Source organism: Rhea americana, unplaced genomic scaffold, assembly GCF_003343005.1.
Source record: "Rhea americana isolate MKP2758 unplaced genomic scaffold, rheAme1 scaffold_209, whole genome shotgun sequence".
Lineage (NCBI taxonomy): Eukaryota > Metazoa > Chordata > Aves > Rheiformes > Rheidae > Rhea > Rhea americana.
This window is the reverse complement of record NW_028186249.1, coordinates 1,086,080-1,098,150: the sequence shown is the minus strand read 5'-3', so window position 1 is coordinate 1,098,150 and position 12,071 is coordinate 1,086,080. Positions and strand designations below refer to the sequence as shown.

Below are 12,071 nucleotides of genomic sequence, written 5' to 3'. Positions count from 1 at the left end.
CCGATGCAAGGGAAAACAGGAGATTTGTCCAAAGAAAATCTGTCACAGCATGGGAAATTGTCTCACAAACCCATGTGATATTCTTATCACTATGTAAGCCTTCCTCTCACACCAAACACAAAAATGCCTCCTTGAAACTCATGTACCTTAGATAGGCTTCTCCCCTTCTTGCAGCTGATGCCTCCAGTGAAGAGACTATGGGGTGTAATGTGAACGGTATCTCATTATCCAGAGACCTTCAACAAAGTGTTGGTGGATGCACACCTCTCTGGACTTTGAATCAATGTTTTAGAATCTATCATGAAAGTCCTTAGATAGCAGGCTCTCTAGCATCCTGACAAGTAGGTTCAGCATCCATAGRGAGATTGCCACGGGTCTGTGTAGCTGGTAAAACACCTTGGGACATAAGAAAACCGTATTTGGACATTTACTGACATGCTCTAAATTACATGTGAATCCGTGCATAGAATGAACAGACAGAAGCTTTACGAGGATCACCACATTGGTATACTGGGTCTATGAAAAGTGTACCAAAGCTACTCTTTTCCAGATAGTGTAGGGGTTGTCTGTCAGACAGAAGGCTGTCATCGTTGTCACAGATCGTAGGATTTTTTTTTTTTTACGATCATTTTCTTTCCTAGTGAAACTGAGGTCAACTATACAGTGAAACATAACTTAGAGTAAAGATATATATGGAAAAATAATGTTGACATACCTGTTTTTTGACCTTTTTAATAACCAAAATTAGTTGGTACAATTGAGAAAAATGACTTTGTTCTTCCATTTATTCAAACTTGCATTTTTTAAGGTAAGCAGCCAACTGAAATTTTTTTCCCACTTCTACATGCAACTTCCATCTACCCCCTGATCCTTTTAGGCATGAACTCTGTGGAGTTAAATCCTTCTCAGTCACAAATTGCTAGGCTTTTAAACACTGCTGTTTAATGGCAAGAACTGCTCACAGTGATATAAGTAGGTGGCTGGACAGGACCAATCCCCAACCAAGAAAGATTTGTTTGGGATATGATATTCTTCCCCAGGCCATTCAAGGCTCTGGTGAGGCTTCATTCCACATGAAGTTTCTGCATACTTATTTCCAAGTCTTGTGGGGAAGCTTCTACCATATTGCAAGCCTACTTTCAAAAAGAGCTGCGAGCTGCATTGCCAGCACTGTGCTACCACCAGCAGCTTATGACTCAGGAGTAAATTACCAGGAATTTTAAAATAGCTCAGAAGAAGGTGATGCACAGAACAGACCCTTTGCTCATAATCACTGAAAAGGCTGTCAGATGAACACTGGAAGAAGATGCTTTCAAGCTGGGCTCTGGCAGATGAAGACAGACATTTAAGYATTTATTGTGTGGTGCATTTATAGACATCTGTTTGACTTGACTTCATGGGAAAGATGGAAATGAACCAGTCTGGCAGATGGATGTGACAGAAAAAGAATTGACTTATAACTGAAAAGTTAAACCTAGAACCTTCAGTGTACATAAAAGGAGAATGGATACCTGGAAATATCCCCAGATATATCTCTGCCCTTGCCAACAACCCCGATGCCAAGAGTGCATTTTACGTTAGGTTTGAGTGCTTTCCATCCTGCCAGCTTCTCATGAGACCATCACCAGAACTGAACAGCAACACCTACAGCACACAGCTCCCACAGCCCGCAAAGCCCTGATTGCTCCTGACATGCCAGTATGTGCCTGAGCTGTCCGGAKGGACTGTCCATGAGACAACTGAGAAGGGAGGACAACATGGGRCAGACAAAGAGCAGGCTTTGCTTATAGACATTTCTCAGGCTACTCTTTCAGAGCAATACAGCCAACTCTGGGAACAGGTCTCATAGAGATGGACATGGAGTAATAAACTTGAATGAAATAGAAGCTATCAAGTCTACGTCATGTTCAGGATTAAAGTTTGCCAAAATTCATACAAGCTTCACTTCGGCAAAACACCTTGTTACTTGTACAAAATTTGCATGACACTTAAATTTTCATACCTGAAAGGGCTTAGGTTGCCAGGGTATAATTTAATCTTAATGCTCTATACTAGGGATACTTAATGCTGGATACTGCATTTCTACATCATGTAGCATTTGTCACTGGCTTTCAGTCTTTAAATACTAAGCTGTGGTTAGTTTTCAGTGTAAAATTTTTACATGTTTATGTTATTGCTCTTTCAATAAAAATAAAATAAATTTTCATACCTGAGACAGTTTTTTCTTCTGACCACAGTTTATCCCTCCAATAAAAACCATGTTTGGCATCACTGGCCTTGGGAACTCAAGTGCAAAATCATATCGCATTAGCCAAACAGATGCACGGCTTAGAAGGTCTGTTGCAGTCACTTTCTGCTGAAGAATCTCATGTGCAAGTTCTTCAAAAGGTCTAAATAGAGGCTGACAGTAAATAAGCTCCARTATCCTGACCAGCAAGTTCTTCAAACGTTGAACAAATGTCATGCGATCTGAATTATTCAGGAATAATCTAGGGACATAGGAAGGAGGATTTGGACACTGGGTCGCTTCAAAATCCATCCCACAGGGAATACCCCTCAGGAAGTAGACAGAAGGAACTGAAAGATACTCAGCAATTATCGGTCCACATATCAGAACTGGATCTGTAAGAACCACATCAAATTTGCTCTCTCTCAACTCCTGCATCAAGTCCTTGTTGTGTAAAAGGCTCTCACAATTGGTAAAAAAGAACATGAAAATTTTTAACATGCTTTGATACATTGTAATAACAATATTCAAAACAGATTGTTCAATAAAATGATCATTAATAAATGACTTGAGTGTAAGAGTTAAGTGTTCATGAGCATAAGGTATTGGATACACTTTCACTGTATAATTCTGATGCTCTTGCTTCATATACAAACTTGTTGATGGTACTACCACAACAGCTTCATGTCCATTTTGCTGAAGTTTCTCGACTAACGGGCGCATGCTGAGCCAGTGACTTCCATCCTGAGGTATCACCAGGATCTTTCCGCCATCAGCAAAGATTAAAGATGATGTCAGAAGAAGAAATATCACAGCACATCGGTAAAATCGTAGAAATGGAAGAGCCATTTTGGTGGAAGCAAAACAGAATGTTCTGCTCTAGAGACAGCCAGAGCAGACTTTTATATGAAGATCTATGCAAGCCTTAACTTTCTGCAGGAAATTTACTGACTGCACAAATAAATAATTAACTTTCACAATATTCTTCTAGTTATCCTTCAATATTTAACTGCAATTGCCCACATAACAGAGAAGAAATGCCTCTCTTGGTACTTTTAGTTAAATTTTAAAATTAGAAGTATGTCACCATTTTCCTTCCTTCATGTTACTAAAAAGAGTTGTCATTTCAGCCATTGAGTTGATAATTACCAAGTCAGAAAACTGACCTGTCTACTTTCAAAGACAACCTTTAAACTAAGCCCAGCAGAGTAAATGGAAATTGTAAAACTTTCTTTCACAGGCTTGTCTAACAATTGGAATGCTTAACCTGTATGTAAAAGGCTGCTGTTAAATTCCCACCTACTGGAAGCAGTCAAACACGCATTTCTTATGCATTTATCACAGCTACCAGGCTGTGGTTAATCGCAGATATGAGGAGGAGGGAGGAAGAGGAAAACAACCTGCTCTGGCTTTTCACTCTGTGGTACTAGACAATGAATCAACTAAATGATGAAATCTAGACAGATGAAGGCAAAGGAGGTCAGAGTAGACTTCCTAGGGTTAGGGCTGCTTAGCGCAGAAAGAAAGAGTCTTGGTCTTTGGCTACTGCCCTGAGAACGCTGTTTATATATTGTAAGCAAGATAAAGTCTGGGAGGCGATACGATAGCTTTTACTAAAATCATTGATACCACACGTGCACACACACATGAAAGACCCAACAAGAAAGCAAAGCCTCTGAGCYCTCCTCCTTTCACAGATACAGGGGGTAAAGTGGACACCCATATCAAGCTATGGGTGTCTGCACCTCTTCCTCACTCTGGGCCAAAATGGAGCTGCAAACTCATCTCTCCTCTCCTACATTCCCTTTTGCAGAGTGGCCCAGCTTTAATGGGAAGAGAGATCCTTTCTTGATTAAATTAGCCTGGAACCTGATGCCTGGAGCTGTGGATTTGAAACCACTCAAGGGAGGCATGAGTTGTCCTTAGAGCTCATGTTGCCTGAGGGGGATCTGATCATATTATGGCCATTATAGCAGAATCTGGTGGTAACATCCCTGTCTGGGTTTCCAGACAAAGCTCTCACTGGGGTGGTGCAGACCCCTAGTTTGCTGGCATTCAGCAATTGCTCTGGGAATATGCAGTAAACTGAAGCCCTCAGGGCTTTGCTGCAGGAATGTTTTGTCTTTATGCAAGTAAGATAAATAGCAAACCAGAGCCTTTTGGATGGTGCTAAGGAAGAAATCTTCATGAACAAAAGACCTGATTGTAAACTATCAGCAGCACGAAGAAGTTCTTTTCCACACTTTTCCCATTATAAGCAGTGGTAGAATTCCCAGCATTTTTAGTATGGAGCATAAGACCCTTACAGCCATAGGCAATTCGACTTGTCTCTGCTTACACAAGAAGGGTGCTAGCACTTTCCAGAAAAATCAAATCCAGATAGAAGAAACAGCCTTAGTGTGACAGTGTGGAGCTATTAGAGCCTATTTCTAGAGAGGGCTTAACATGGGGGAGTGAGAGGCAGGAATCAACTTTGTGAGGCACAGGCTCAAAGTATGCAACTTCACAGGTTTATGAATAATTCTGATTAAATGTCTAAGATTTGGAGATCAAGAGTTTATTGTAAGAGTTGTGGTAGGAACTAAACAAATTCTTGTGGAACTTGCTACTTGGTGGTATTTTTCCCTGCACTTGGACAGGATTTTCAACAGTAAAATTAGTTGGCTGTAAACAGCCAATATAAAGTCCATCTTCAGTCTCCAGACAAGCACAGGTCACTTGCTTGTCCCCTGTCAGACTCTCTACTTTTTGTACCTAACCATCAGAGAAAAACCTGCGGAAAAGGTCAGGCAGCAACAGGAAGGACAACAAAAAGGGGAGAGAGAGAAAAATTAGGGATGAACCATTTCAACAGGACACAGAGAACAGCAGACAAACGGACCGATAAGCTCTTCGATTAGCACAGAATAAGTTAAAGTCAGATCTAAGCTGGATAATTATTACTCAGAAAATTAACGGGTTCATTTTTCAAAAAAAAAGAAAAGAAAAAGGAAAGAAAAGAAAAGAAAAAGAAAGTACATTTGCACATGTTTGTTGTTCTTTGTTATGCAGTAGCCCAGGGCACCTGGTCCCTTGGAGGTAGGAAGGTGTGAAGTGGGTGGTGCTCGTTACTGACTAATGACTGCTCACTACTGACAACAGCAATTACTCCTTGTTGTATTTGGAGAACAGCATCTCTGAGGAGTTTGAGGCATCACCGGAACGGAGCCCTCCGAGAAGGAGAGCAGTGTGCCAGCTCTCGGCAGCTGTGAGGAAAGCATGGTGCTGTGAGGAAAGGATGGCATGGGCCTTCCTTCGCATTTCCATTGTGTGATAGGGATAGGCAGCCCTGCTGAAATGCCATCTCAATCTGAAACAAAGTTAAAGCTACCTTTCCCGTTGGCTGTTGAAGGATAGAAAATACACATTAAGCAAGGCTTAAGGTTGGGTCACCCCAACTACAACTTCAGATTTGTTCACATTCCCCCACCTCCAGCCCAGAAATATCTCTTGTGTTATGGCTTGTGTTCACCACAGACATAAAACTGGACTGGTTTTCAGGGTGTCTCTTTGAAAAGGCACAGAGCACTACAGCAATGGAAACAGTGCTGCATTGGCATGGTAGCAGCTTTGAGTAGTTGAGCCTACTTGAACTGATGCTACCATCATCTGTAATCATGTTGAGGAATCCGGGTGCAGGTGCAGTTGATTCCTGATTTTCTGGAAAGCAGTTGAGCTTTAGCTGCTCTCAAACTGCTTGTCTCAGAGATGGGCTGGCTGTGAAATGTGGATTCCTTCCAACYTGAGCAGCAAACTGAGTGCTGCCAAGGGAAAAGGACAGCAAAGGGATACCTCAACAGCTGCTTGTTATGTGAGCAGCATTGGACTTGGGGCTATTTCTTAAGGCTAACCTGGAAGTGCTGGTTTCACCCATTGGTTTTGTTTTCCCATAGTTAGATGATATTGCTCACCTCCTTATGCTCTGGGACTGAGAGAATGCAAGCAGGAAWATGCTGTTCACATGCATGCGTGTGTAGACTACATAATGTAATTTCTCAGATTTCTCTGTGATGGATCAGATTAATACCTTTTGTCAGCAGAAATCCTTGTGTAACTGAACTTGGTCCATTTTGATGCTAAACAGTGCCAGGCAAAAGGATTAGAATAAAATGCACAGGGGCAGCAGCTAACAGGAACTTGCCTGATTCCACTTTTATGTTTTGCATGGCTATCATTCCCATGGAGCTATACCGGCATGTGGCTGCACAGAATGAGGTAGTATGTAGTTTGACTAGCATGATTTCAGAGGAAAAATCAACCCATAAAACGCATATGTTGACTGTAAGTTAGAAAGTGACCTTACTATAAGTATCTGCATTAGCAAKAAGCAGTCACTAAGCAAATCACAAGGCACAGATGATTTTTAGGATAGCCCTGTCCTGAGCAACAAATAGAAATCATGTGAAAATGGTAGTATGTGATCATAAAATTAATGATTATATCCAAATATAAAGACATATGACATTTAAGACTGCCTGAGTAACTGTAATCAGAATATTTCCTGACTTTTGTAAACCAGTGTGCTTGATATTTGCAAATTTAATACTCATAACCTCTCTAGTTTTTTGTGCACAGACCTTTGGCAAATACTGTACTTTCAGCTTCATGTAAGAATTGCTGTTTTAACTTAACCAGAAAAGAAGCTTTCTTTGGAAAGGGAAACTAAGGCAGTTGTTTCATTACCATGACATGAGGGAAATTTTGGAGAAATAACTGTGCTTTATAGTCTCCTTTAATATCTGTTCTTTAAAGTATGGGAGGGACTGTGATGTGGACAAGGACAGACTAAAGAGGACACTGGGATGAACTGTTTGTTTAGAATAGCCATTTCAGGTTGATGAACACATTGAAAGCATTCAATACACAACTACCAAACTTGCKTTTTTTGAAGACTAGTGCATCTTTTACTTTCTGGATGTTGTATATCTTTCCATTGCTATATAAGGCAGACAAACAGTATTTCTGGTTTTAAAGGTGTTCAKCATTCTTTTAAAAAGTGTAATAAACAGATACTAATATGTTATCAGGTTTCTCTGAACTATCAATAGGTTCACAAACACTTTGAGTATTGCACCAAAAACTGACTCTAGTATTTGGTTAATGAATAAATCAATGACTATCACTTTAGTGCTGAAAATGAAGAGTTCCCCTATAGACATACTCCTATTAGCAACCCTGTTAACAAATTAATAGTACCTGTAGACACAACAGATTCCCTTGTTAGGTGACATGAAGTGACATTTAGATTGTGCAGGCTTTTGAAAGGTGTTTCTCAGTGTAGACATGACAGAATCCTTTCTTAAATGACACAAAGTGATATTTGGTTCGTGCAGGCTTTTGAAGGGTGTTTCTCAGTGTACCAGGTACGTGTGTGTCTTTTAGTATGCTTAATATATTCTTTGACTTCTAGCCAAAATTTTTGAATGCCACTTCAATTACATTTTTAAAAAGACCATTTAGAAATGTCTCCTTATCAGAGCTTTCCAGATGCTGCTGTTTCTGGCAATAGGGTTTCAGAACAAAGCCTGAGCCTGTTTTCTTAATAATTAGTAGTTATCATAAGAGGTTTGGACACAGTGCCAAGCTTATTGCTTAATCAGGTAAATGAATTCCAAAGCATATATCGGATTTCAGATTGGTACTCAGATTGAATTTCTCACTTCTGAATTCAGTTCAGTAAGTGATGAATTAGGAAGGTAGCATTTGCTACAGTCATCTCTATGAGAGAACAAGACACTAAAGGAGATATACGTGTTTACATCAGCCCGATATGTTTGCCTTGGATTCCAGTGCCATAGTCACTCCCCTTCCATGCAAGCCCTGGGTCAGCTGAGGACTCTTGCCTCCTCACCCATTTTAATAAGAATAACCATACTGAATCAGACTGAACACCCATCTTACCTAATAAMCCCGACATTGGATGTTAGAGGAACGCTGAGGAAGGGTATAAGAAAGCAATGGTAATTATATGCATCTGGAATACTCTTCCAGCCTCCAGCAAAAAGTGGCTCAGGGAGCTTGTGAACCAMACCGTGTGTCTTTGTATTATATCCTTTGATGCATTCTTCATGAATTCGTCCACTGAATTTCTGAATTCCTGTAATTTCTTTGCATCTATAATAGCCACTTGCGAGGCATTCCAGCATTCACCTACACAGTGGAGGCAGAATCGCCTTCCTCTCCTTGCTTTGAAATCATCAAACCATTACCTGGTAGTTTTTTCCCAGTGTCCCTTAGTTTTTGCCCTAGAAGAGACATTGAACTGATCCTTTCTTCATCTTCCCCATGTCATTCACAGTTTCAGGCACTTTTGTTCTATACATCTACTTTGTTGTTCCCAATACAGATGTTCTCCATACCTTTCATCAATCTTGTCACCTTCCTCTATACTATTTACCATATTATTTCTGAGATAAGGGATTAGACAACAGTCAGCATGAAGGTATACCATGGACTCATTTAGTGCTTAAAGATCTTTTCTATTTTGTTCTCTTCTCTTTTCCTAGCCATCCCAGGTTTTTGTTTTCTTTTCTCTTGAGCAATGGGCTACTGAGTTTCGAGGAAATATCTATTCTTATCACAAGATCATATTCCTGAATGGTAACGATCAATTCCAAGCTTACAGCTGTCCGTGGATAGGTAGATCTTTTCCCCATGTGACTCAGATTGCATTTGTTTACACTGAAATATATGTACTAAATTATTGCTTTGTTGCTGTTCAGAGTGAAATAGGAGAAAATCTTTCCGCAGAAAATATAGTCCTGAGGAAGAACTAAATAGGAAAAGCCAGACTGAAGATGGGAGACACCAGTGTTTTGAGATTTAGAATGTGTGATTTCCACCAAATGACAGTGTGAAGACAAGTGAAATCAGGTATAAAATGAATGCAGGATGCTTCTATCACTTTGGTAAATAGCAAGGCAGAAAATGTATGCCATTTTGACACTTTCAGGATATAAAAGCAATAACCACGCAACCAGTAAGAATGTGTTATGGTAACTCTTAAATCTCGAACTACAAGTGCCATTCTCTCTAAACCACCACGAAGGAATGTCTGCAATCAACTTACTCTTTATTTGTCTGAGAGTTCAGTGGACTCTGCATAAGCCCCTCAAAGAGCATAAAAGAAACAGGAAAGAAGGAAGAAAAAAACTGCAGCTCCAAAGACATTGTAGTGCAAGGTGATAGGTATGATCACAATTCAAAAGTAACAGAATAATTTCACAGAAAAGAAAACATGTGTCCTGCTTTGTGCATGGAAATAATTGTTCAGTGCTATTAATCGTTTTACACACTTTATGATAACTATCAAAATAGATTTAAATTCCTAGATTAGCTTTAAAAATCTGTGAGAACAACTGTGTTAGGAGTAACTGTCAAGAAAGAGAAATGAAATCGTATCTGAGTTTTGCATATAAACATCTTTCTCAAAATATACTATTTCAAATTAATTCCAATTCACTTTGAAATTTAGGCTACACTATAACCTATAAACAGAAATAAATTCACACAGATAGCCAGTTAGAAAACAATATTTCATGAAAATAAAGCCAAAGCAAACTGACTGACTTCGTTGAGCCAAGAGTTAAAAACAAGAAAAAATTCTCAGAGCATGGTCTTTTGGTTTTTARTCAAGAAAAGGATAAGAAATGTATGCCAGAATCCATGAAAATGAAATCAAGACTGCATCTGGTCAGTGAATAATATAAATCCATTGAGGAGAGTAATTTGTAGTTAGCAGATAAAAYAGCATTTTTGTTGGACTTGTCAGCAAATCCTCATTAATGCGAGTAACAGTTATCTGCTTCTATAAAGATAATTTGGTGTTAGCCTGTGGAAATCATATGCCAAAAAACAGTTGCATTAAATCAGGTAAAAAACATTTCAACAGCACTAAAGCTCCACAAAACACATAATCACATTTCATTGGAAAATGTATAATCTGGAGAAAAAGAGCATACCTTTGACAGCGGTTTCTTCTGAACACAGTTTACACCTCCAACAAAGATCATATTGGGCATCACTGGTCTGGCATATTCAAACACATAGTCAAATCTCAGCAGCCAAATGGAAGCAGAGTTTAGAAGGTCTAAGAGGGATACATCCCTTTGAAGAACTTCAGAGGAAAACGTTATCGCCTCTGCATATAAACCATTACAGTACCCAAGCTCCAGGATCGCAATCAGTGCATTTTCCACTCTCTGGAAGAAAGTCATGTGGTCTGAGTTAAATGTAAATAGTCTTGGGACATATGACAGAGGGTTTGGGCACTGAGTTGCCGTATAGTGTAAACCACAAGGAAATCCTCTCATGAAGAAGATGGAGGGGAGTGAAAAATAATTAGCAACTGTTGCTCCACACATAAAAATAGGATCTGTTAGGAGAGCATCAAAGTCACTTTGATTCAAGAACTGCATCATTTCTTTGTTGCTGAACAGGCCCTTACACTGAGAAAAAAATACCTTGAAAATGGCTATAGAGCTGTTATACAGTGCTAGAGCTTTCTGTAGGAAAGGCAGACCCTTCAAGTGAGAATGAATATATTCATGAAAGGCACTATCCAGTTCTTCTAATGTGTAAGACACTGGATATGTTTTCACAGTGTGTGCCTCTGTCATTCCCATCTGCCAGCTTACTTCTGGTATAATCACCACCACTTCATGTCCTCTTTCTGTGAGCTTTTTCACTACTTGGCGCATGCTAAGCCAGTGACTTCCATCCATGGGCACCACTAGTAGTTTCCCTCCATCTGAAAGGCCAGGAATGAGGAGGAGAAAAATCCAGGCAGCAAGCTGAGAGCAAAGCCAAAAAGTCATTTTCCTGTGGTCAGATTACTGAACGTGAAAAAATCTTCTCTTTCAGGCTGAAACTAGAAGACGCTTTTGAAGGAAGCCCACCAATTTATCTGCTGAGTTGTCCTGCTTTGTCATTATCTTGTAGTTAAAGATTTACTGTCTTGATCTGTGTTCAGGGATGGCTGAGAACCAGCAGGGATTGTTTTTTGTAGTTATCTGGAAGGCCAAATGTAATGACCTTTTCCTTTGCTCAGTCACTGCAGTTCTTCAGTGCTCAGTTGAGAGCTGTTTCCCCAACACATTAATCAGATTTGTTAAGACTTTTCATTTGATCCTTGATGTGTCTCATCTTTCCTTTTGGCCAGGGCTAAGGAAAGCAAGTCTAGGGAGAGCTAGCCGAGAAACACAGTAAAAAATGAAAAGAGCCATGACAAATTGCATAGAGACACAGATGTTTAGATGAATTCTCTGAAGACAGAACAGGAGAAGCTCCAATCAAGGGGAAAGAGCAGGTGGGCTAGCAGACTTCTGAGATGGCAGGAATCAGAGTAACCCTACAGAGTACAACAGCACCGAGACTTTTAAAGAGATTGACCTAGCAACTGAGGCAGAGATCTGTAAAATGGAGCCTAAGTCCTTGCTTAAGAGCAGTAGGTTGATTTTTGAACAGTCTAGCGGAGGGCTCTGACTCCCAGGCTTTTCTGAGGCAATTGAAACCCTTACTGATTACCTATACATTGGGTAGATGCCAGGCGTAAGACATGTACCGAGTATGTTTTCAGGACTAATTCCACTATGATTTAGGCCCAGATATGGAACATGACTGTTAGCTAAAGAGCAGCTTCAGCATGACTGTAGATTTGCACAAAACTGGGAATCTACTGAAAAGGTGTTGTGGAGAACAATCAGCTTCACAACATTGCTTTGAGGTTATCAGTGATGCCTAAAAGCACTCTGACACGGAAAAATAATGAAGCATAGGATATTTAGAGCCTTGTGGCCTCTGCCCC

At 40.0% G+C, this 12,071-nt stretch overlaps 1 protein-coding gene and 1 pseudogene across 1 annotated transcript; both read right to left on the bottom strand.

Moving 5' to 3' along the window:
- Positions 1–2,203: 2,203 nt before the first annotated feature.
- On the bottom strand, positions 2,204–3,076 carry LOC146596168 (UDP-glucuronosyltransferase 1A1 pseudogene; annotated as a pseudogene).
- Positions 3,077–8,558: 5,482 nt separating this feature from the next.
- On the bottom strand, positions 8,559–11,082 carry LOC146596167 (UDP-glucuronosyltransferase 1A9-like). The gene is made up of 3 exons (XM_085304413.1): positions 10,228–11,082; positions 9,562–9,593; positions 8,559–8,673 (listed from the first exon to the last, which is right to left on the bottom strand). Exons 1-3 carry the CDS (start codon positions 11,080–11,082, stop codon positions 8,559–8,561), a joined length of 1,002 nt encoding a protein of 333 aa, XP_085160539.1.
- Positions 11,083–12,071: the final 989 nt, after the last annotated feature.